This window comes from Corvus brachyrhynchos, unplaced genomic scaffold (assembly GCF_000691975.1).
Source record: "Corvus brachyrhynchos isolate BGI_N302 unplaced genomic scaffold, ASM69197v1 scaffold61, whole genome shotgun sequence".
NCBI classification, from domain to species: domain Eukaryota; kingdom Metazoa; phylum Chordata; class Aves; order Passeriformes; family Corvidae; genus Corvus; species Corvus brachyrhynchos.
Genome location: NW_008236478.1, coordinates 8,631,067 through 8,655,574, shown reverse-complemented (window position 1 = coordinate 8,655,574; position 24,508 = coordinate 8,631,067). Strand labels below are relative to the sequence as shown.

The window sequence follows — 24,508 nt, the reverse complement described above, 5'->3', positions numbered from 1 at the left end:
TTTCCCTGAAAATCTTGAGCAAGAGACAGAAGTGGGGTCATGCAGTTGCACTCAGTGAACCCATCATTTTGCGGGAATTTTAAATTAGGAAGTGCTGTGGAGTCTGGGTGGTTCAGTCCATGGAATTTGCCATTGCTTGGGCACTGGTGACAATCCTACACAAAGCAGCGTTACCACGGAGAAGCTGCTTGGCCTGGGGAAAGTGGATTAATGGTCTCCAGCCAGGCTGCAGTGGAAAGTTGTCATAGGAACATAGGAACTGGCTCGCTGTTCTGCAGGCCTGTGCCTCGTCTTTGCTCCTTTAGAAGAACACCTCAGTAACTAATAGCCTCAGATAAGAAATACTCATGCCATCCAGTGTAAAGCCATGAAGAGAGCAGGGCACTCCAGCTCTACCAAGGAGGACAGCAGGGCACAACCTGAGTGATGTGCCTTAGGATGAGCTCACTCTGCACCAGGTCACTGCCTCAGGGTGGCCCACAAACACTGGGTGTCCTGATAGAAAACAGCTGTGGCTTCTTTAGCAGGGAGAGTAATAGGAGAGAAAACTGAACAGAATGTGCCTGGGAGTGGGAGGTGGGAGCCTTGCCTGGCTCTTTGGGATGTATTTGGGATGAGATGTTTCCAAGCCAGCGCATGGGAATTCCTTACTTGTTGTCTGTACTGCATCTACTTATAAAATTTTATTTATTTATTGTCAGCAGCACAAATATAATTTGAAATGTTATTTGAAATGGCCACAATCCGGGTCTTCAAGGGTTGGCTATTCTGTGCTGAATCTTATTCTTTATGAGTATCTTTGAAGAGCACATGATACAAATATTTCCTATTTTAAAATGTCTGTTTTGTGCTATTAAAGAAATTACTATGTGTCATGATTATGATGCTTGTAGCAATGAGCTGTATTTTGCTTTTAAATCATTATGACTTGTTAACTGGAATGGTTCCTAAAACCTGGAACTGTGCACTCTACACAGAGATCATGTAGATACTGATGAATTGGCTTCTTTAACACAACTGCAGAGAGAATCCAGCATATACAATAAATAGAACTTTATGTATGGTAAATAAACCTTAAGCAACATCTGGAAAAAATTGCATAGGTCTTGAAGGTAGCCGCTGTAAGCGGTTGATAATCTAAACCTGCCTACATAAATGTAGTTGCTAAGTCTCATGCATGTGTTTGCAGGGCTAAAAAGATGCTGGGGAGACCTGCCTGTATGAAGCCATATTAGGAGAAATACATTTTTTATATGGCAGTATGAGATCGAGGAGGGAGCCTGAGTAATTCAACCTAAAAAACCCACAGCAGTCTGTGTTGAATCTTTACTATTACCTGAATGTGTAACAGTGTGTGCACCATACTATAAAGTCAAAAGCAGATTTGCTCTTATTTCCTGGTCAGTTGGGTCCCCAGGCATAGGAGCAGTGAGTGGCTGTGTGCCAGAACTCTTAGTCCTGTTACTTTTTCAAGTCTGGTACAGCACGGTAGAGGTTAAACTTGTGGCTTGCTGTGACCTTAACTTATCATCCTCTGGGCATGAATACCTGCTGTGGGACTTAACCAGCACAGTCAGCCCTTTTTTGGCGGTTTCACTAGAGATAACATTCTGACTAAACTGGAGAGGTTGGAGACCCCACTGTGATCATCTGCATGCTTCTCTTAACACCTAAGGAAAAAAACAAGTGGGTTCTTACCCTGTGCATCATACCAGCTCAAACGGACTTAAACTCTGCAAAGGTGTGAGCCCATCAGATGTGGAGAGCAGGAGCCACAATAATGAGACACCTATAGAAATGATGCTGGGACTGAAACTTGTTGGTTTCTCTTTTGAAATTGAAGGATGTGTGGACAGAGCTTCTATAGGTGGATGGAAGAAGAAAGAGAGGTCCAAGGAGATGTGATCCTTTGGAGATTGGAAGGTGGCTCCAAAGTTAGTGAAGTTAGTAGAAACAGATGTGTGGGAAGAATGTACTCCAGTGCAGGCTCGTGTTGTAGCCAGCCTGTAAATAAGAAGGCGGTTGTGGTCTCTATAACTACCATTCCGGCTCTTTTCACCACAAGTGATTTATTTAAAAACAAAACCTCCTTGAAGTCATTATGTGGTCTAAACTTAGCTTAATTTAGTTATAGAGTATTCACATCTCCCAGGTGCGTTTCAGATATTTTCAAAGACTTGCTATTTTGCTTATGTGCTTACATTGAACCTTGCTTGGCACAGTTGGTTCAGAGGAAGGGGTAAAACAGAGATTTCCTGTATGTATTTCTGCAGGAGGCTCTGAAGTAGAGTGGTTTTCCACTGTTTATTTAAGAGCAGGCCTTTGGATTAGCTGGCTTTGACCCAGGCCTTGTAGCTCTCCCTGTTAACATTGGTATAATAGATAAAACACTTAAGATACATTCTCTGCTAGATTTTCAGGAAGCAACTTCTCACTGAATCTTCCAGGAAAGTACACTTCCCCAAAGTATTTTCCAGCCAGGGTGGTTCAGTTTTGGCAGTTGTGGTGGCCAGATTTGGAGTGTGAGACCTTCTGAGTGGGTCTGTGGTAGGAACAGCTGCATCCCAGCCATGTCCATTGGGTTCAGGAGGAAGCGTTTAGCTGTTTAGGCAGTGTTTGCTGCTGGAATCAGTATTCCTTATCTCCTTTGGAGAACGTTAGCTGTGGAGGGGAATCAGCTCATACTTTACTGCTTGGACTGTGGTCCTCTTGGCATTTGCATCAAATGCAGCATGTCTGGCTGTGGTGTATAACAAGAGAAACTTTCTAGTCAGCTTGTAAAGTAACCTGGAAAGGAAGTTGAATTCAAAAGACTGAAGATGGTTTAGCATAAAGCACCCAAAGTTATCTAGACTAGCTGAAATCAGCTGGTGTTTGGGTTGATTCAGTTGGTAGTGAGTTACATACAGGCACGCATAGTGAATAATTAGGAACATGAGGTCAGAGAAGAGCATGTGAATATTCTGCTCTCAGAACCCCAAAGAGGTACTGAGGTTTATGCCAGAGCTTTGTAATCATAACACGGCAATTACCAATAATAACATCTAAGAGTAAGTGCTAGTAAAGGGCAGGCAGCATAGGTAATTTTGGAAGTCAGTAAATAGAACAGTTGCAATTAAAAATAAATAATCTTTTAATGTTGATTTTGTTTGCTTTCTCTGTCTCCAAGATACCTTGTTTTTTCCCCCAAAGGAATAGCTGAACATGTTGGCAAAGATATTTCAAATGTTTCTCTCTGATCTTTTTGGATATTACAAAGCAATTCCATTCCAAAATTATGCAAAGATGTATGTGGCCTTTGAAGTCACAGGAAAGGGCTGTGAAATTTGGTCCCAAGTGTCCTGCTTAAATCATGTCCTTTCTGACACCCTATGCAGTATTCCCTGAGAGTTTTTAAGAACAGATGCCCATAATAGCTGCATAGTTGTTTCTTTTTCATTGCTTGTTCAGTTCCACTTTTATAGTGTTGTTCTCAGTGTGTTCTTTTAGGTCAGGATGAGTTCATTTCCTAAAGAAAAAAACTGATCAGTTGAACGTAATTGCAGATGTTCTGAGCATCAGTTACCTTGAGACTGACCCTGGAAACTGCTCTTCCAGTTCAGTTCCTGTAGCTTTCTCATCATTGATACCAGTGGTGGAGTGAAGCTGGAAAGAGGAATTTAGCATAGAAGCAAGCCAGACTGGTAAATCATCTGTTAGTTCTGCTGTCTGGAAACTGAGGCAGGAGTCAAATTTCATTTTCCGCTTCATACTGCCCGCATCAGTCGGTGCACCAGTGATGTTTAAGGGCAGGTCAGCAAGACAGCCTGTTCTGAGTCTTTCAGTGTTTGGGGATGCTGCATTTCCCCATTGCTTACCTTTGTTAAAAGAAAAAAAAGGAATACAAAGCATAACCTAAAGGAAAGTACAAACACGTGAACCAAGTCTCTCTAAAGGAAGAAGTGGTCAGCAGACCACTGTATTCCACCTGTAATGAAAAGCAAGACTTCAGCAGACAGGGCTGGGTAGAGCTCTGCTAGGGAAAAAAGATGAGTGTTTTTGCCTAGAGCTGTAAGTGATTCAGGTAAGTAGAGACAAACCCCATCTTCTCTACCTGAAAATGCTTGCTCTTCCCGAAAGTGTCTCTCCTAAGCAGTGACTGGTATACCAGATGATCTTCTGCTAAATCTTTTTATGTTACTTATGTGAATTTAGCCTCTAGAAGGCATTAGCTTGCCTGTACCCTTAACAACTTGGTGAGTGCAGATACAGACGTCCTGAGCAGAATGTCTTGCACATGTTCTGTTGTTTATTAGAATGTTCCTTACAGTGGTGTTGAAATAGAATGATTTTATAGAGAATAAGTATATTAAAAATGTAATTCCTGGAATCATCAGCAGATGTATGTGATACTTCATGAGCAAATTTATACAAATTGGGAAGAGTTTTAGTTGCTGTCGTTTGAGATGGAGTGTTCATCTATAGCCTTCAGTAATTTGGGGACTTTTTCACTTCCGATCAAAATAATGCTGTAGTCTTTCTAAGAGCTAGTTAAAACCACATCTGCAATCTAACCTTTCCTTTTTTTTTTTTTTTTTATATGATAAGAGATTAGGTAGGTTCTTAACCTCTTGTTTTATATGTGTTTTAACTTCTCTTTCAATATTGCACTGGCAGTTTTATGAGCCAAGGCCAAAAAACTCTGCTTGCTAAACTTGAGCAATCAGGAGGGAACAGATGATGAAAAACTAACAGTGTTTTACTCATCTACCACTCATTTTTCTTCACGGACATGTAGAGAGTAGATATTAACAAAGACAGTAATAAAATGCACTGTGAGTCCTCATAAATCGATGTGTGCTGGTGGGGTCAGGAACAAATATTGGAAAGGTTAGAACATGCAGAGAACTGTGTTCTCATGTTGTGACACTCAAAGCAAGGCTGGGAGTTTTTCAGTTGCTGATTTGAAAGCAATTAGGAGGAGGCATTTCTGTGGCTGCCCAGGAGGCTTTGTGCTGGCTGGGCGTGTGGTCAGCCCTTTTTTTTAGTGGTTGCAGTAAGTCAGGTAACACACTGAAGAAGAAGTCCTGGGTGAAGCAGGGCTATCATATTGCTCTGCTAGGGACAGGTGTTTTTAAAGGCATCTCAGAATCCAGAGGATCCAAGCTGTTTGCTCATCTGCAGCAGGACGAGACTGTGCTGTTGAATGCATCTTCAAGTCTACGTCGACAAGATACTTGAGGTTCCCTGAAGAGAGAAGTCCTGGCCAGAGGGAAGGTTCAGTGTTGGAAACTCTCATCTCAGGTTTTGGGATAACAGGGATGTGCTGATGATGCCTTCTTAGTTGTTTGTTAACGTTCTCTCACCCTTCAGGCTGGCAGGTTTCTCCCAGTTTGCAGCTGATGAAGTAGATCTGCCACTTCATTGTGTTCCTTATGAGAACTGCTTATGCTGAGACAAATGCAGAGACAACACTCTGTGTCCTCCTCTGCTCCTGCCAGGGAACAGTCTCCTGTGTCAACAGGACTGATTTAACATTAAAACCTAGAGAACTGAAGGGCCTGTGGAAAGGTGACTGTTTTCCCCAAATTAACTTAGTGGGTTGGGTTTTGCTTGGGCAAGATAGTAAGAAGTTTCCAAGGAAAAGAGGTTGATTCAGTTGGAAAACAGTTTAATGTAGGTCTTTGGAATCACTTGATAAAGCTGAGACAGTTAGGTTATCAAAGCAAAGCCAGAAGCCCAGCAAGAGCTCAAAGTAATTGTAGATGTTCAGTTATTTTACTGATTAATTTAGTCACACAGGATGCCTAACAAAAGCTGTACAAGTTAGCAGTCTTTTGGAAGATCTTGGGTATACTGCAAATCAAGTATTTGTAAAATTAATTTACTTGTAGAGTTTCCTGTAGTGGTGCCGCTGTACTACACATCTGTCAAGATTAAATGAGATTTGGGGGCTGATAACATCTAGGTGGGGACACTATTGTGCCCTTAAGACAGATTTGTAATTTCATTTGTAATCAGGCAGACTATAATTACTATATTTGCCTCTGATTAAAAAAACAGGTCAGGAAAGTAATGAATTGTGCTCCTTATGGGGGGAAGGTTGTGGGGGGGGGAACTTCACACTGTAAGAGCACTTCAAAACACCTACAGTCTTCACGTTCCCTGATTTTCCATCTTTGTGCTTGCTCAGTTGGTAGGTCTGTGTGGCTTGTTTCGTGTTGGCAGGGAGCCGCTGCCTGCTGAGAACAGAGTGCAGGAAGGGTTTTGGGTACATGCCTTTGTGATATTCATGATGATTGCTACGTACCTGGCAGCTTCTGATTTGGGGAGAAAGAGGACTTCTGTGTGTCTCAGGGGAGGGGGTACCTGTAGGTCCTGACTAGGAGGAACACTGAGCAGGAAGAAGTTGTACCTCTGGCCTTTGTGAGCACTTCAGGAGGGTATGAGAGCCAGCCCAGGGTCGATTTTGATGAGCTGAGTCTGCATGCAGGGTGTTCTCACCTGAAAGGCTGGATCAAGTCTCTGGGAGGGCTTCTTGGAAGGGAGATGGGTAACCATTATTATGGATGAAAGCAGGAAGCCCATGAAATCTGTGTTAGGCCAGTATGTGTCTGGAGCCCTGTATGTTAGGATAGCAGAGAGTCAGGATCCTCCTCACTAAATGATTTCTGTATTTATTTTCACAGTGCCCTTTACAGCTGAGGAGTTTCATTATTTTGGTTTAGGTTTTGTGAACAAATATCAAGTTGAAAATTGGCTGAGTTCTGTGTATGAAGTCCCTGGTTTTGCTGTCTGGCATAGTTCCACAGTCATCTGGTTTTTTGAAAGATGGGTTTATTTGTCAAAGATCTGTCTCTTATTGTAAGTTGTCAAAAAGAAGAGAGACCAAGTTAGTATATGAGCATTTAATAAGCTTTTTCCTTAAAGAAGCTGGGAGGAGAAGGGAATGACACTGAAAAAGAAAACTCTTAGCAGGGAAAGAAAGTTCTCACTGGTTTTGACAGAGCAGTTCTCAGAATTATTGGATTGTTTTCAGCTGTTGATCTCAGTGTTTATTTTCAATCCCTTTTTTTTAATGAAGGAGGAACCAGTGTTCCCCAGTTCTTTACTCAGCAGCACGTCCCTTGGCAAGTGTTGTGTCTAGAGCCCTGGGACTCAGGCTGACCAGCCAGTTGGCTCTCCTCACTAGGGCTGAGCAGGGAATGCTTTCTGCTGAGGCTGGAGGGAGACGTGAGTTTATGTTTCCAGCCTGCAGAGATGGTTCAGATGCTGATTCTGCTGTCACATCTGTTTGTGTAGCCCATAAATGTGTAGAGAGGGCCCATCCTGCAGGGAAGAGGGTTCAAGTGTCTCTAAAAAAATCATCCTTCTTCTTTATAAAGACTAAAAAAAAGCTAGAATGAAGTTTCAGTATCTTTGCTTTTCCTATAAAATATTAATGAAGCAGGGATGTGATCTTCAGAGGCAAGAGGGTTTTTTTTACCAGTAAGCTCAGTCAGTAAGGAAAGACAATTAAAATGTCCTCCCTCACCTTCCGTGTTCAGAAGATAAAGTGAACTTTTGGCTGTTTGCATTATCCAAGCTGTCCTGGTTGCATGCTCTCAGAATGACTGTGCCACTGAGCCCAGCTGTGCATCTCAAATACTTTGTCAGTTGCTACCACGCTTCTGGAAAGGCCTGTTATGTCTGCATTTGCTTCCCGAAACACAGTGGAATCTAATGAAAAGCATCATTGTTTTGAAACACCCTGATCTGCTGCCAAAAGAGCTACTGTTGTATAATCCTTACTAGCAGGTTAGAGTGGCAGTTGCTCCTCGGTTTGAAATTGGTATGTGGCAGGATGGCTTCCCAGTTCTCTCTCTGGGGATGGCACGTCTCATCTTGTTCTTCCCTTTGGGATCTGTGACTCACACGGTGTTCAGCTGTCCTGAGTTGGGAATAGACCCGAGAACAGGCTTGAACATCAGTGGTGCTACTTAGGGGTGACAACCTGAAGGGAAGAGAAACTGGCAGTCTCCCTTGAGAATGAGGAGCAGTGCTCTGTCTGCTGAGTACCAGGGATTACATTTGTCTCTTCTTGCCAGCACATTGTTCTGATGTTAAAAAAAAAGAGTTGGAATAAAAAAAATTATCTTGACTTTCATTTCTGATTTGCAGAACTCAGTGTGTTCACTTCCATGCTGACATTTCTGCCTTTTGTGATCTTTATGTTAACCTGCAGCTTGGCTGGCATGCTGTCAGGCTTCATCTGTGTAGCAAAGATAATATTTGCAGGTACCATTCAAACATTGAGTTCCTGCTGTGGTGGGCATTGGCATCAAACAAACCACCCAATTTTCAGCTAAAGCAAATCTACGAGAACTCTGATAAATATTTTTTAATAAATAGACTATAAATAATTTCTATAGGGTGGACTGTATTACAGCAAATGGGTCAAATTCATCTCTAGTTTTTAATCTTTCAAGACTCTAGGCAACTAGAACAATTGCTTACGGGAAAAACAATGTGAGTAAAGTATTTGAATTATGTTATGTGTTTCTTACTGGAATTTAACAGCTGGAAACAAAAGGCAGTGAGAACATCTTCATAGCCAGGTCCATGCTTGCCTTTGGCAGGTGCTCCGTTGGAGAGCAGTTTGGGAACCTCTGTGGCAGAGGCTGCCGCAGGCTGCTGAAGGCCTTTTCCCAGGGAAGTGAGTTTCCCAGGGTGACCAGGGTGCACAGTTTATGTTGGTGTTGGCTCAGAAGAGCTTTCATTTATCCATTCACCTTCTGTCCATGTGAAACCAGTCTCTGGAGGTTTCTTTTGAATATTGGTTGTGCCTCAGCCTCATATCCACTGAGACACTGGGGTGTAAGGTGAGGAAGAGTCGCCTGAGGCATGATACTCAGTTTGATTGCCCTGCTGTATAGCTCAGACCATTTGACTTTTCTGCATTAATTCTTGACTCTGTGAAAAAAAGGCTGATTGAAACACCCACACACTTTATTTAGAGACCTCTGATGATGGAAAAAGTATTTCAGAAATTTGTTGTTTTGTAGTTAACTGTCCTCTTTGTTAATATTTTTTGTTTTGGTTGATTTATTTAACTTCCCGTCACGGGGCTTGTTCTGTCATTGCTAGACTGAGAGCCCTCCACAGTCAGGCTGCTTGCCTGTGTGCTAATGCTTCTAGACCATTTTCAAATCGCCTGCAGAGCTACTCTCTGTACACTGGCAGCCTTCCACTCCAGCCTTACTCTCTCTCATAGCATTATTCCTTTCTCAGTATAATCAGTGTCATTCTGAATGGGGACAGCTGGCTGAAGACAGTTTTCCAGCAGAGTTTGTGTCAGTGACAGAGAGAGACATGGAGTCCTGCTTGGTAGTCTTGTACATCCAAGGATCATATTTGACCTGCAGTTGCAGCATTTCTTTGAGAGCTCATGTTTGCTAATTCTTCTCTGTGGCATAGCTCTTGTGCTTCTGGGTCAAGTCTCACATTCCTTAAGTATGGTCCTCCTCCTTTTTTTCTAGTGCTGGGAGAATGGGGCACACCAGAGTTAGAGAAGTGGAGAAATAGCATTACCCCAAACAAACTCTCTGTAAGAAGCAGTAAATTGGAAATAACTAAAATGGTAGTTCTGGAAGAGACAGTGAGAAGCATGAGCTACATGGAATGTAGAAAATATGCTGATTAGCTCACTGGAGAATGGAGTTCATGTTTCAAGGCATTAAATTCATTTGCAGATAGATGAGGAGAATGGGTGGTCTCATGGTACTTAGAAAGGGTCAGATTTGAGGTTTGCTCCTCACAGAGCTGCACTTGCAGAGTTCATTGTTTTCCAAATTCTATTCTAACCATCCATAAAATTGATGATAATTAAATAATACATAATATATTTTAATGAACTAGTGCTTCTTGGAATTCCTGAAAGAAGAGAAGTCCTTGGATAGAAATGGATCGACACATGAAGAAACTCACATTTGTGGGTTTTAATGTGTCTAATGCATTTGGGTCCTGGAGTATTGCTGGAGCTCTAGGGACTGCACAGCCACTCTGTGGGTATGGTTGTCAGTAGAAATAGTCTGATTAAAAAATCCATGTAAAATAAGCAGGGTTTTGTTAAATTCATTTTACAACGTATTTGATACCTAGACATTACTTTAGCATCTGGCTTTAAGACAGAGATAAATTCAGCCTGAAATTAGATCAAATCCTGTAATAAATGGCATGAGTAGAATTCTCCTTTCTTATATCTTACCCATTCAGAAATAGCCCATGAGTTACCATCGTCTGTCAGTCAGACCATAGTCAAATGAACATATGACTGGGAATGCTTTACCAATTTCACTAGAAGCACGCTCTTGGAAAAAGCAGCTTCATGATGTAAAGCACTCTGATGGTGTCTGAGAGTAACTGCTACCCCCTTCCTGTCAGAAGAGTCAGAGCCAGTGTCAGAGATTGCAGGCTTGAAGCTAGGACGGTTAGTATTATCCACGGAGCAAGGAGAGTGTTACCAATCTAATGTAATCCTGTGGATCTTTGGACCCCACAAGTGGCACCTGCAAGCTCACTACATGTCTGTGGTTAATCTTAACAGTTCTTAACAGCAGCTCTCTACCTCTTTAATACCCTGTAATCAGTATACAGAATTATCCTGCTTAAAGCCAACCTCAATTACCATGAGGTGAGAGTACACTTTCAAGTGTCTCTTGGAAGTAGTTTACTATTCTAATGTGAAGAATGTGTTTTGCCCTTCCTCCCATCATGAACGTGAAGCCTTGCTGTCAGAGAGGCAGCCACACAGAAGTGGAAGATCTTCAAGTGAAGAACTTAACTTTAGGCAGAAAGAGGGGGAAAAAAAGAGTCAGATTTCTGGTTTAGGTCATTTACAAGCATCACTGCTTATCTCTCAAGTCATGGACAGAGTAATTTTCCAAAAGCATCACTAATTAAAAGCACCTTTTGGAAACAGTTTGCTTTTGGCCATCAAGCAGAAGTGCTGGCAGTAAAAGACAAGAGTGGTTTGAATTGTCATCCCAGGGCTGTGGGGGAGAGGGAAGGAGCTATGTGAACTTACGGAGCTAGTGTGTAGGGCTGCGAGTCAGAATAAAATCAGAGTGTCATTTGGCATCCATGCAATCCCTATGTCTGAGCCCATCAGAAGCCTGCTGCTCTGTGGCTTCTGTCACGCAGAAGTACAGGCTGACTTCTCTGTGTCTGCCAGTTGATGCTGAGTATTGAAATTTGAATTTGTGTAAAAGTATACTGTGCTAGGAACATGCAGTGTATCTCCGATTCATCCTGACAGCGCTAGGAACTCAGACTGACTTTTAGCACAGGGACTGAGGAATTAGTACTTCTGCATTTGATTCCCACTTGCTCTGTGTTATTAACTTCTCTGTGCCTTGCTATCCTTAGCTGACAAAATGGGGACAGCACTTCTGCTGCCCGTAAATGTGTTATGTGAACGGGAGTTGGTGAAGTGCTTTGGGATTGCAGGTATGAGAACGGCACTTCTGGTGAGGCCAGGAGCCTGCCCATGACTTTTAGCACAGGGACTGAGGAATTAGTACTGCATTTGATTCCCACTTGCTCTGTGTTATTAACTTCTCTGTGCCTTGCTATCCTTAGCTGACAAAATGGGGACAGCACTTCTGCTGCCCGTAAATGTGTTATGTGAACGGGAGTTGGTGAAGTGCTTTGGGATTGCAGGTATGAGAACGGCACTTCTGGTGAGGCCAGGAGCCTGCCCAGCCCCTGCTCGCACAGTGGCACTGGGAGGTGCCATTGAGGGGGATGACACAGTCCTGGCCGCTTTCCACTGTCCATCCCAGAGGACAGGAGGCATGATGCTAACCTGAGTGGATTTCACCTCCTCCGGTGCTAGCTGTCCCAAATGTCTAGCCTGAACAAGGTGCAAGCTACTTCTGCCCTCAGTGGAGGGAGCGGAATGCACCTGGAAAGTGAGTCACTTGTTTTTTTTAACCACCCTTACATGGACAGTCCTCTAAGCTGCAGAAAAGATTGTTTTTCCCCTCCCCTGCTCTATTTGTGAGGCCACATCCTGACCCAGACCAGGAATTTGACACTAATCATGAGCAAGCCAACTCTATTCCTGCTCCCTTTGCTTTTTCCAGTCTTCAGGATTTTAGGATGGTTCGCTTCTCCCTTGCTGAGACCCCACAAAGCACTTTGAGATGGAGCAGTGCTGCAGCAGGGAGCCAGGAGATGCTCTAGGCTCGGCAAGGGCGTAACAAGGCTCGTCTGTACTCCCACAGCCTCTGACTAGACACAAAGCTCTTAAGTAGCGAACATTGGGTGTGATGATTCTCTCTCTTCGCTTTCCACTGTGCACGTACGTGTGTGGGCTGTGCTGCCAAGGTATTAATGATTCTTGAAGCAGAACATGTGAGAAGAGGCAGATGTAGTGCACGGTGAGTCAGTGTGAGTACGCTACAACCTTGGCATAGGTTAGGGATGCTTTTGTTTTCGGCTGTATAAGCTCTTGGAGAATATCCTGGAAACAGCGGGATTGTCACCAGAGTTTTGTTCATCTCTGTGTTTTAGTGTGTGTGCCTCTGATTTGACATTGCATCATCAAAGTGTCGAGATGAACTCAGAAAAAAAAAAAAAGGCAGTCAGTGCATTTAGCATGAACATGTCAGGTGTTATCAGATGCAGAAATTTCTAAATATTTGCTGACCAAAAAAGATTTAAAAAGTAATAGTAAAACTTGAAGAGAAATGTTTCAGAACATTTTATTTAATTTATATGAGTATTTGAAAACAATACACTATGGATAATACTTGAAATCATCCAAAATCTGACAAATGGACTTAATTCAAAATATAAAAATCTCACATTCTTTTGAACCAAGACATATGTGCTGGGCAACAACTCTGTATCAAAGCTTTGCAGCTGAGATTTAAATACCTTTTCAAAAGGAACCATGTACTATAAATGCTATCAGATTCTTAATTAAGACAGCACAAGCAAGGAGCATGTTTGCAATAAATTATGGGGATGTGTTCTGACATGCTTTATCTATGTAAAGATTTCTATTTTTATGTGAAGCTATTTACAGATTATTGATTTCAAAAATAGGTTTGTAACTAAAGAAAGATGCATCATATTTCAGTTGCTTGGAGTTGAGAATCTTGCCTGGCTGTCTGCCTGCTCTCTTAGATGTTTATTCCTGTGGCTTACAAGTGTATGGAGTGATTCTGTCCTTCTTATTTTTCTCCCTTTATTTGGAAGAAGGAATTTGTATTCAGGGACCAGGTCCCAGGTTTCTTACCCTCGCAAGCAGGCTGATTTTTATGCCTTTGAAGCACAGAATAATTTCATTGAGGTCCGTGAGGCTTTTTGTGTGAGTAAGACTTTTGGGTGGTGAAGATCCCTCTCAATATATTTTGTCAGTTGTCACTGTTTTGTTTCAGGGCAGCAAGCTGTTGTCACAGTGTCAGTGGAGCCTGCTAAGCTGTAAGCCTGCCTTGGAGTACGTGTAATAGAAACCTTCAGCGTAATTTTTTGTTACTTAATGCTGTGTGAACATTAAAAGAAATATTTAAATAAATCAGAGCAAAGCCTGAAGGTAGAAGTAATATTTTTCATTAGAGGAACCTTTAGAATTTGAAAACTCATGCAAGTTTGTGTACCCAAGAGCCTGTCTATTTTTTCCAGCCATGCCAGTTGGTCTAATAAAAGATACTGCCTCTGTCTACAAACCTTGTCCTGCCTGCAAACTCTGTTCATTGCATCTACAGCAAAATACTGCTGGATTATTAAAATAATTCAGGGCTTCTTTGCTTGATTATGGAAACTCACATTTTTGTGGTTTCCTCAAGTCTCAGCTTTTTGAATCCCAAGACACAGACACAAAATGATGCTGTCTGGTTTCATCACATAGGAGCTCAAACTGCTTCACTGATTCCTCATTTTAGAATGCATATTATAAAGGTAGCCTGCTAGAATTCTTCTGCCATCTGGATTTTAGGGTATTTTGTAGGATACTATTGGTGTATACTATCAGCTGTCTGGCGTGGATGGCCTCTGGAAGCAGTCCTGTCTTAGTACCTGTGTCAGCATCTGATGTGGTGGTGTGGTGATGGGATGCAGAAGAAATGGGAAGAAGAGGCTGGCAGAACAGGAAGTCTGGCATGGGCTGTGGGTGTAAATCTTCAAATCTTGCTACATGTCTGGCTGGGTAAGCAGAGTGGTGTACCCCTTCTAAACAGCAGGAAGCTTGGATTTGAACTTGTTTGGAAGACCTGGACCCAGAGCTGTCTAATGATCCTAAGGCCAGCCATGCAACGGTTTTTTCAGAGCTGTTTAATGTGCCTTTTAGAGCCCTTCAATGAGCACGTCTCTCGGATCCGAATCTAAGAGCTCTAGGCTAGTAGCTTTAAAATAGACCAAGGTGGTGATGATCTGGACCATCTTGAAATATCCATGGGGTAGATGCTTTTCCACCCTCAGAGAGCACAAGCCCTTTCTGTAGTTTGCAGTCTTAGGGTCTTACCAGATCACTCCCTCTGCTGCGTGTCTTGGCTGCGTCTGTCACCCTTGCAGGGACACTGCTCCTCTCCCGAGCAGCCCTTGCTGTCCCCGAGGAGCCTTGCTGCAGGCAGTGCCCTGCCTTCCAAGTGAAATGGGAACAGGTCAGTGCTTGAGGGGTGTTAAGTTCTGTGTCCTGTGCTGCCTCCTGTCTGCCTTTGGGCACGGCTTAAATAGATAGCTGGTAATTACTTGTAAAGCCCTTAGTGGCTGTGGCTGGGGCTATTTTGGAAGCTGATTCTCCCTGCATGCCCTGTTGTGGAAGTTGTGGCTGGCTGGAATGGCCCGTCGCCCTCTCGCTGTGGTGACCTCCTCTCCTGGGTGTGTTGCAGGGAGTTCAGGGGGAGAGCTCTCAGCAGTGGCATGCGGTCTCTTGGGCTGCCTGCCAGGGCCTGAATTTGGTGACCTTTAGGATGTGGCAGAAGATGCATTTGTAAACCTTGGTTATAATAACTGGGAGACAAGCAGAGAATGCTGGAGGAGGAGGAGGAACGTATTTTTTACAGACAAGCTGTTGGCTCTCTGTTTGATGTTTATGACCAGCAGCTAGTAGGTAAATATACTGAGAAGTGCTGTGACAATTGGAACTGTTGCTCTTTAATAAAATTTTAAATGGAAAAATTATACAGATTTCCTTGAGGAGCATGTGTGTGATGCTGAGAGCGCTGTGACTTCTAACGCTGGATGGAACACTTGCTCTCTGCTTTGCTGGAATCATTAAATTCCCTTCTGTAAAATGAGTGCAGTCATATTTTAGAGGTGTCCAGATGTAGTTGCTGTGTCACTACCCATGTAGTTTGTGGGTGGATTTGTTTCTTTTAAGAAGAACAAACAAGCCAAGGCCAGCAGTCCAGCAGTTGTGTGGGTTACACAAGAATGTGGTTTCATGTAATACCTAATTTGGTATCACTGTGGGTTGTGTCTCCCACCATGTTCTCCACACCACCTCTAATGGCAGCGTTGTGGCAGGTTGAGCTGGGTTCATCCTGGGTTCAGCTGACCAGTGGAGAACTGCTCAGCCTTTCCTCACCTTTGGTCAGTTGGTTTTGATAGGTGAGGACTTGGACTGGTGATCTGAACTGACCCACCATGGCTTCATCACCCCCACCTGGTGCCACGGAATGCAGCAGGACATGTGTCTGGCTGGAGGAGCAGGCGAGCAGGATTGCCCCACCGTGCTAATAACAAAATTGGGAAAGGTGCCCCTCTTTCCTCACTGCAGGGCCTTCCTGATGAGAAGGACTGTCTGTGGTTTGGTTGTGGCAGCCAGCACTTGAGAAGGGGTGCTCATGTTTGTGAAGATCTGCTGGTGAATATTTGCATCGCTCATGTTACAGGTTTGCAGTGTGTTCTTGCTCTGCCTGAATGTGTCTGACCTGCAGAGGACAAAGGATCATCTTTCTACTTTCCTTCCAATTGTTTCTGCTAATTTAGCATCAGTTTGAAGCTTTGTCTTTGCTTAGAGATCAAATGGCCAGGGACAAGGCTCTTTGTTTTCACTCTGTGGTAAAAATGGCAAGGTCAGTCCCAGTGGGGATTGTAGGGTTTACACTGCTGAATTTATCTCATGTATTGAGGGTAGGTTTTCCATCACCTACAGCTAATGCATATTGATAACTCTAGCATCAAAAAATACCCTTTTTCAGCAATGAAAACAAGGTCTCTGTTTGTAATGGCATTTTCACCTCAGTGGATAGAAATATCTTTGCAGCCATGTAGAACAGCCTTCCCAGCTCTCTGTTTCAACATCTCAAAGAGCAGCATCTTACTTAACCTGCAAACTCAGATCATTCCACTGGTACTTTGCAAGACTTCCTGAGTGGCACAGGAGTTCCATCATACCAGGAAAGAGGCAACTTTCTGGTGAAACAAACCTTGAACTTAAGCAAGCTTTTCTTTTCTATCTCTATCTCTTTCAGAAATAAGTAAGCCTTTGAAGATGACAACTTCATGGAGCGACCGACTCCAGAATGCAGCAGATCTCCCTGCAAACATGGATGGGCATGCTCTGAAAAAGTACCGCCGGGAAGCCTATCACCGGTAAGCCGTCCGTGCAGCTCCAAAACCAAGCATAACCCCCACATTTCTTGGTTTTTTTTGTTTTTGCTTGTTGGTAAAACATGAAGGTTGTTCTTACCTTCCTTGTAGAAGTGTTGGTAGAAGAGAGCTTAGAAGATGGCACAGTATTGGCCTGCAGGAGTTTGCAAACAGCTGAGTTGAGATACATGTACTAGAGCAAGAGAGGATATGCTTCTTAATGCAGTCAAGAGATTAATCAAAGTCACATTTTGGATAGAAGCTTTCAAGTCAATAAATACTCAGTGGCAGGGGTTTTATAATAATTATTGCAGTGCACACTGGGAAAGCAGAGCCTCAGACACTGGAATGCACAAATACAAAAAAGGAGGAAATCAAGTGGGATCTAGTGTGATTAATTGTGTGACCACAGGAGTACGCAGGAGCACTAGGCAAGGGCCCAGCCTTTTCACTGATAGGTGTATCTAAAACCACCTTTGCTGTAAAACAATTACAGTAAGTGAAGAAGATAGAGTTCAAAATAAAAGGAATGTTATCACTCTTACTTTATAGTTTGGGAATCAAAGTGCAGGCACTAGGTTGTTTTTACAAGATCCCATTGGAGGTTTGGTTGAGCCAAGAATTCAGTCTAGAGCTCTCAAGGTTCCAAGCATAGAGCATAAAAGACAGATGAAGTCTGTATCCTTACCAGATGTCTGGACTGTTACAGAGTTAAAAACAACAGCATCTAGTAATTGTCAGTATTCCGTTTGTGGGAGGTGTATCTTCAAAGTTTAGCTTGGTTATTTTGAGAAGTCATACAGTGTGATGATCAGAGGATATTCAGCAGAAGGGGAAATGTATGTCTGATGTAGAAACAGAAAAAGAAGTCAAGTTTCTCAACCTCATGCTTAAATGCCACGTTGCATTTGTGATTCACATTGGTGGTATTTCTGGGGAAGTGCTTTGGAAGTGTTAGATATCTTTTGATTCTCCAAATGGAATCTAATTTGAGAAAAACGCCTTAGTGCATCATATGATAGGCCAGGTTGTCCAAGTTGCAGTGTCCAGGGCTAAGTCATGGATCCTGTGATGTGTTTCCAAAGCTTTCCAATTTCCAATGAATATGTTTGAGCAACATGTCTTAAGTGGTGGCATTATTTGAATCTCTCTGTCAGCTGGTTTGTCAGATATGGAAGCATTTAATGAATGCAACTATATATAGCATGTAAAAAGAGAGGGATTTTATACCATTCCCTTCAAAAATCTTCACCTTGTTGCAGTCATTGACAGGTTTACCTTTGTGTCATAAATTTACTTAAAACTTCAGCTGTGTTAATCCTGATTCAGGCTGATGGAAATCAAGTCAGAGTAATGCTTATATTTTTTTTCTAAGTATTTCCTTAACATTTGTTATGGTTAAGTGCTGACAGTTTGCTAGATGTTGTACAGGATCCAAAGGAAGTCGTGCTTGTCTTTAAGAGCTCATACATTCAAGTTCTCATCATGTTTACCCTTACTTGTGTAAGAAATCCTTACTTTCAGAAAGAATTTCCTTATGGAAGGGGAGAGTGCAGTCATATAAAGGGGGGTTTCCCACTAGGAGCTGGGATCTGGTAGTCCAAAATAAGTCTGGTAAAGTTTAAGTACCTGTTTTTAGAATCTAGAAATGTCTTATACAAAACGTACTGAGCAGAAATGCTGCTACCATCTCAGATTTTCATGGAAAGCACAACATAGGAAATACATTAAGGGGAGGCACATTTTTGTTTTGGAATTGCTATCCTCTTTCAAGGAGAGAGAGAGAGGGAGGGAATGGGAGAGAATGAGAGAACCTGATGCCAAGACTGTAGTATAAATCTGTGCTATTAATGGCTTTGGTATACCAGTTTCATGGGAGTTATTTTGATAATCCAGTATTGTGAGAATCTGAAACAACCTCGTTCCAGAGGCAGTGTTGTCAGATTTCTATTTCTGGTGCTTTTCGTGGTCACAGTGTTAACAGATGTGATGTTACTTTAAAAAGTGCAAACTTAACACGATAGAGTATGACTGAAGTTATTTCCCCTTGGTGTTTGATATTATATTTTTTAGTGTTTTATTAATGCTTCAGGTGCAGAATATGTGTGCTGGTCACTGCCATGAGCTGTAGGATGTAAATTTGTTTCACTAGGGTCCAGGTATGCTCTGACTCTTGGATATTGCTGAAGCACTGCAAATTTTGTGAAAAAGAGAAATAGAAAATACAAGGTCTGATTGTCAAGGTTATTTTCTTTCTCTTTCTTATTTTTCTTCTCTTTGTTTTCTTTCAGTCTTTTTTTCTCTTTTTTTTTCTTACTCCAGCGACTAAATGAAAAATCCTTGAAAACATGAATCTAAAGTGACTTAGAAACAAAACCAGTAAGAGCCCTGAATTTAAACCTTTTACTTTTTTGTTACCTTAAAGCCAGCCAAAGCTATTTTATGGGTCCAATCTGAAAGGCTGGATCAGCTTGGCAGCTGCACCACATTTACAGATGAGCGTAAGTGGGACTAGTTTTTATAACCTATGTTGAAAGCCTAGTTGAGCTCAAAGTCATTCCTTGGGATTTTCTAAATGCTGCTAGTAATGCCTAGTTTTCTGAAGTGTGAAATCTAAAAAACTTGTTTCACTGTTTGTTTGCTTCATGCTTACTGAAATACCAGTGGAGATACCTAGACCAATCAATTTAACATTCTCATTCTCATGAGGTACACCAGATTGGATATGCTTGAATTGTAAATGAATTCAGATGAAATAAGGGGAAAAGTTTCCAAAAGCAGAATAGTTTACCTTAAAAAAGATATATAAATGTTCTTGTGGCCATGAAACTTTAAAAAACATTTTTTAAAATTATCTCTGAAGATGCCATTCTAATAGTCATAATTTACTGCAGTCATTCTTACTTAGAATGTGTTTTTTCAGGTGCTGCACTTCTAATTGTATCGTAATTGATGGATGGATGTTCAACATATAATAATTGTTGGCAGAAGTCCCAGTTGAGACTGGTTTAACTGGTGTAGTGCATACTGACTCAGAGTATGATGACTATATCGTAATCATATCTGGATTGTCTTGCCATGGGCAAGACATGGGCAAGAATGTTCAGAATCAAATTTTTATAGCTATAGAATCAGAAAAATCTGTTGGGTTGGAGAAGTGGTGGGGTTTTATCTTCAGGGTATTTCTGACAGCTTTAATGGAAGCTCTTTGTTAGCTGGTGTTGCTGTCAGACCTTGTTGCTCAACACTGCTGGCACCTGTCGGAGGTGAGGTCTGAAGATGAATTAATATACAAGCTACATGTTACTCATTCTCTAGCAGAGGTCACTGGTAAGAGGATCCTGCATTACTATGCTATTGGCAGCACACATTTTAATTTGGAGATAAAATGGCTGTGTAGTTCTTGGGAGGCTTTCCTTGGTGTGTGTGGTTGTGAGGCCACCTCCCTCGTGTGCTGCTTGTTGACTTTTCCGGGTAGAGGATAATCACTAGATCATTTGTTCTGGAGGAGTACTGTCATTTAATGTGATTGTAATTAGGCAAGAACTAGGTTGACTCTGAGCCACCAAATTGCCCTAGTGTCTATTTTTTAACTTGGAGTGAGCACTTCTAGGCACCCTCTGGATTATCTCACATAGCTCTTTAGGGTTTAAATAGCAACCACATCTAGTTAAAGCAAATAATGGAAAAAGTTGGTGTTCCATCCACTCTTGTTACTGACAGTTACCAAGATCCCGGAAACAGGTATTTGCACTTATATTTATTTATCTGTGGTTTTGGCTTAACAGAGCAGTAAGGCTGAAATGGCCTTTTTGTTAAACATACTGGCTTTGGGATGCTTCTACCATTTTGCATCAGAATAATTTGAGACTTCTCATCCTGAATGTGGGGTTTCTGTTGTTGTTTTAATTGTTGGGCTTTTTTCTTGCTCTCTTGTTTACTGGCTAGTGCAGGGCATGTGGCATCATGATTCCTAATCCTAATTCTCCTGCTGACTGCTGATAGAGTATTGAATAAGTTGCTTCATAGCTTTGTACTTCGGTTTGCTTTCAGAGCACCTTATGGTGGTGATATAAGTGATTTTAGCTGTTACTTTACACTGAGATCCTGGATTAAAAAATTGTATATACTTTAATAATGACAAAGCAAAAGGATTGCCAATTGGTTGTTTTGATTTCATGGATTAAAGATGTACTTTAGCTTGTTCAAATTTGTAGACTTTGGGCTATTCACTGCTAATCTTGTTTCTTTGCTTTATTGTTACTGGATCATCAGTGATTGCAAACAGGTGGAAGTGTTGTATAAACAAGGCTGTGAGACTAGAAACTGTTCATCTGTTTGGGTGGCTATATTTAAAGTCGCTTCAAAATGGTCAGTTCATTGTGGTGGAAAATTAGAACAAATCTGTACCAGTCTGAAAGTGCTCTTTTCCTCAGACACATTTGGACAGGTGATGTGTGGTGTTTCCATGTACTGGGTGGCTCTGGAGGCTCTGTTGGCCGTGGTCTGTCCTCGTGTGTCCGAGCAGCCTCCCTGGACCTGTGTGGTGGCATGTGTGTGACAGAGGGCCGCGTGTGGCTCTCTCTGGTTTGTTTTAGTGCTTTAGACATTGGAGGAGGGAGAGGGAGTGTCGAGTCTGCAGAATGGGTGAGCTTACTAAAAAGCACTACACTTGCCAAATTAATAATAAAGAAATTGCATTGTAAATGTCCCATGAGCCTTAGCTTTAATAGTTTCAGGGAGCCGACGAGTGTTATTTTGGGATGGAATCCATATGTGAGCTTCTTGGCACTTTGCTGTTGCCTGGGAAGAAAACCCAAACAATGAAAACAGAAATGGCCAAGGCTATCTCTTTGCATCGGATTCCTTTTTTTTGTGCTCTTGGTTGTGTTTTTGGATACAGCCTCATCATGCTTTGAAGTTCCAGTCATTACTGGATTTTCCAGTTTTATGTCACTATAATTGTGCAAGTACAGTTAGACTCGTGAAATTGTTGGGCTTTGTGCTGGAAATGTTACTAGAAGTGGCCAGGGAATTTTTATGCCCGTCTTTTATTTCCAGTCTGATACTGTTTCATCCCCTAAAGTTATCTCAAGACCAAATACTGTCTCTAAATACGATTACAAATATTCAGAATATTCATCTTTGGTTGAAGAAGGAATAAAATATAACTCTGAAAATCTAGAATTAAAAAATAAGACCAAAATGATATGATAAAAAATAATATATGGAATGGTCAATACCTGCCTAAAGAGGCCAGACTTAGCAAAAGAACTATTTAATTGGTTTTAAAAATTTAAAGCAGTTTATTTCTTCTCTAAGGCAGCTACCAAAACATCCAGCACCCAAAGATGAGACATTTTGATAATATGGTAGTAACTTCTTTCGATTGCTCACATGCTTTGTGCCAGATGAATATGGTCAGTGGGGGAGTTCACTGCTGCTGGTGGAAGTCACCTGTGACCAGAACTGTGATGTCATGCGGTGACACAAGTCCCCAGGCAGACCACATCTGGGGACTAGCTGGTCATACTGAGAACATCGAGTTGTTGTAACAGTAGAGGGGGGTTTATTTCATTATTTGCCTTTTTAAAGAGGCCACAGGGAACTTGGGCATGGGAGACTATTAAAAGCTAATCCATTTAGTTCCCATTATTTCTTTTTAACTCTCTAGCGTATTAAAAAATGGAAATTGTCCATGAAGTGAAGATTAACCGGAGTTCCTAAACCCTGAGTAAGCAGGAATCTGGGCCTTCTGGCTAGTTAGTCCCCGTTTTGTGGTTGGCTCAAGCCCAACTGTCCACCACAGGCTTTTTTAAACACACGTGTAGATCATGCTTAGCCAGCTCCCACTGTATTTGCTGTTCTGCTCAGCTCTGTTGCAATTTTCTTTGTATTTATTTAGTTTCCAGTGAAACATACTGCCCAGAAAAATGCTAATTGCTGCAAGGCATTTCTAGAAACATTTGGAAAATTATTATAAAGTGCTCTGTTCCAGAAACCTTGCCTCACATTGTTCATTTTCATTTTCTCACTATGAGGAATTGTGAGCCATGTGCCAAGTTCCTCCTTAATTGTAAGGTTCTGTGCATTTTGTTTATTTTGTTGGTCAAACTACAAGACTCTTATACACACAAATTTCATTCAGGGCACACAATTATTTAGAGATTTTGCACAAATAAAATAAAATAAAAACATTTCTCCCTCTCTGTGTTTGCTCCTCTCCAGTGTTACTTGAGAAGAGTTGGGATTTAGGTTCCTGCTTCAGAATTGATTGACAAGAACAGTAACAAAACCAAGATCAGTTCTCTTGTGGAAATATAAAGGACTATGAATTGCAGAGTTGAGGCTATCAGGGGTCTGTGACTCTCCTTATGCATGCTCAGCAGTTCCTTCTTCCTTGCAATACAACACATTTTTCTCTTACCCTGCACAATTCATAGAGCTCAAAAAGAAAATAAACACTGTCATCATTGAGAGCTGTCTGCTGAGGCCAAGCTGCAGGGTTTAATTTTTGAGGAGGAGCTCATTTGAGAGGAAGCATGCTTCAAGGTTTCCATAAAACAGCTCTTCAAGTCCAGTTTTCCAAAGGTGGGGATCTGTGCCAGGCTAAGCCACCCCAAGTCCAGGTGCTGCTCCCCCAATCCCAGCTGTGCTCAGGGAGCCCATGGAGCTGGAATATGGTCCCTCAGCTGCCTTCCCCACATGCTCCACACCTTGTGTTGCTTCAGCCACACTGCACAGGGAGTCCAAAATGCAGGAGACTCACGGGGATATTCCTCAGAGCAGAAATGTAAAGCTTGGGTTTTCATCAGGAGGAAAGGATGAAGGCAGGAGAAAGGCAGTGTCCTGTTTAGGGAGATGCTCTGGGTGCATGCAGGTGTGGAGCTGGGTTTAGGCAATACCCACCTCTGCCTCTCAGCACGAGGAATGCAGAGGGTGTTCTCCTGCTGTGCCTACAGTTTGTTTTGTCTTACTGCCCAGTGCTGTTGGGTTTTTAGATCAGCTTAAATTTTAACTCCAGTGCTCCCAGTTAAAGTGACTATTTTCTGAATGGAAAAAACCAAATTCAGGGGAAGGGAGAGTGTGATTTCTTCTGATTCTGGCAAGTGGAGAAATTATTCTACATTAAAACTTGCTTGCTTAAAAATGTTAGATCATTGTAGTTTTCCTCTTATTCTGACATTGTTTCTACTGTTTGTAGTCTGGAAGCTTCTTTGATTTTTGTTCATCTGGATGAGCTGTAAAAAACTTGTTGTTTCATCCTTTTCTTTCAAGACCAGAGGATCTTTTCCCTCAGGTGGTTGAGGTTCTTAGGGCCCTCAGGTTGCTTTTGCTTTATAGTCATTAAAACAACTCTTGTCATTTCTCTGTAGCATTTCTTCTGAGGAGATGTTACCTTTTTGTGTTTGTAGCTAACACAATGTCAGGTTGGCTGGGGCTTGGAGCAACCTGATCTGGTGAAAGGTATCCCTGCCCATGGCAGGGGCTTGGAATGTGATGATCTTTAAGGTTCATTCTAACCCAGACTATTCTGAGGTTCTATGATTTGGTCAGTATTCTTGTAGTCAGGCTGAGTGTACCTTCAATTACAATTTAAGAACAGCTTTGAAATGGGCTAAGTCTGCAGCTTCTGGGAAGCACCTGGCTCTTAGAAACTGTCCTAGAGATTTAATCTCCCGCTTTTAATTTCAGTTTCTAGGACACTGCAGATATTTACTACGTTGAATAAAACCCTGAATTAAGCTGGTCAGTTTCTGGGAGTAAATATTTGTAAGTACCTACTTACTCCCTTGTGTCTAGGGGAGACTGTTCATGGGAGATTTCTATATCAGGATTTAAAGTTGAGGTCCTGAGTGCCTACAAAATAAACCAATATCTCCCTGGGCCTTCACAAGAGGAGTGAAATTGGTTCTTTTTTTTTTTTTTTTTTTTTTGCCACTCTTTA

General features: G+C 42.0%; 1 protein-coding gene across 2 annotated transcripts in view; it reads left to right on the top strand.

Moving 5' to 3' along the window:
• Positions 1-5,058: 5,058 nt before the first annotated feature.
• NT5C2 (5'-nucleotidase, cytosolic II) overlaps positions 5,059-24,508 on the top strand; it is a 53,786-nt gene continuing 34,336 nt past the window's right edge. Inside the window, exons 1-2 of one of the 2 annotated variants that reach the window (XM_008643858.2) lie at positions 5,059-5,256; positions 16,443-16,563. In XM_008643858.2, the coding sequence (XP_008642080.1) occupies positions 16,463-16,563 (101 nt within the window). In that variant the 5' untranslated portion in view covers positions 5,059-5,256; positions 16,443-16,462. Of the gene's footprint in view, positions 5,257-16,442; positions 16,564-20,221; positions 20,305-24,508 lie in introns of those variants that run through there. The other variant, XM_017726171.1, reaches the window with a different exon arrangement.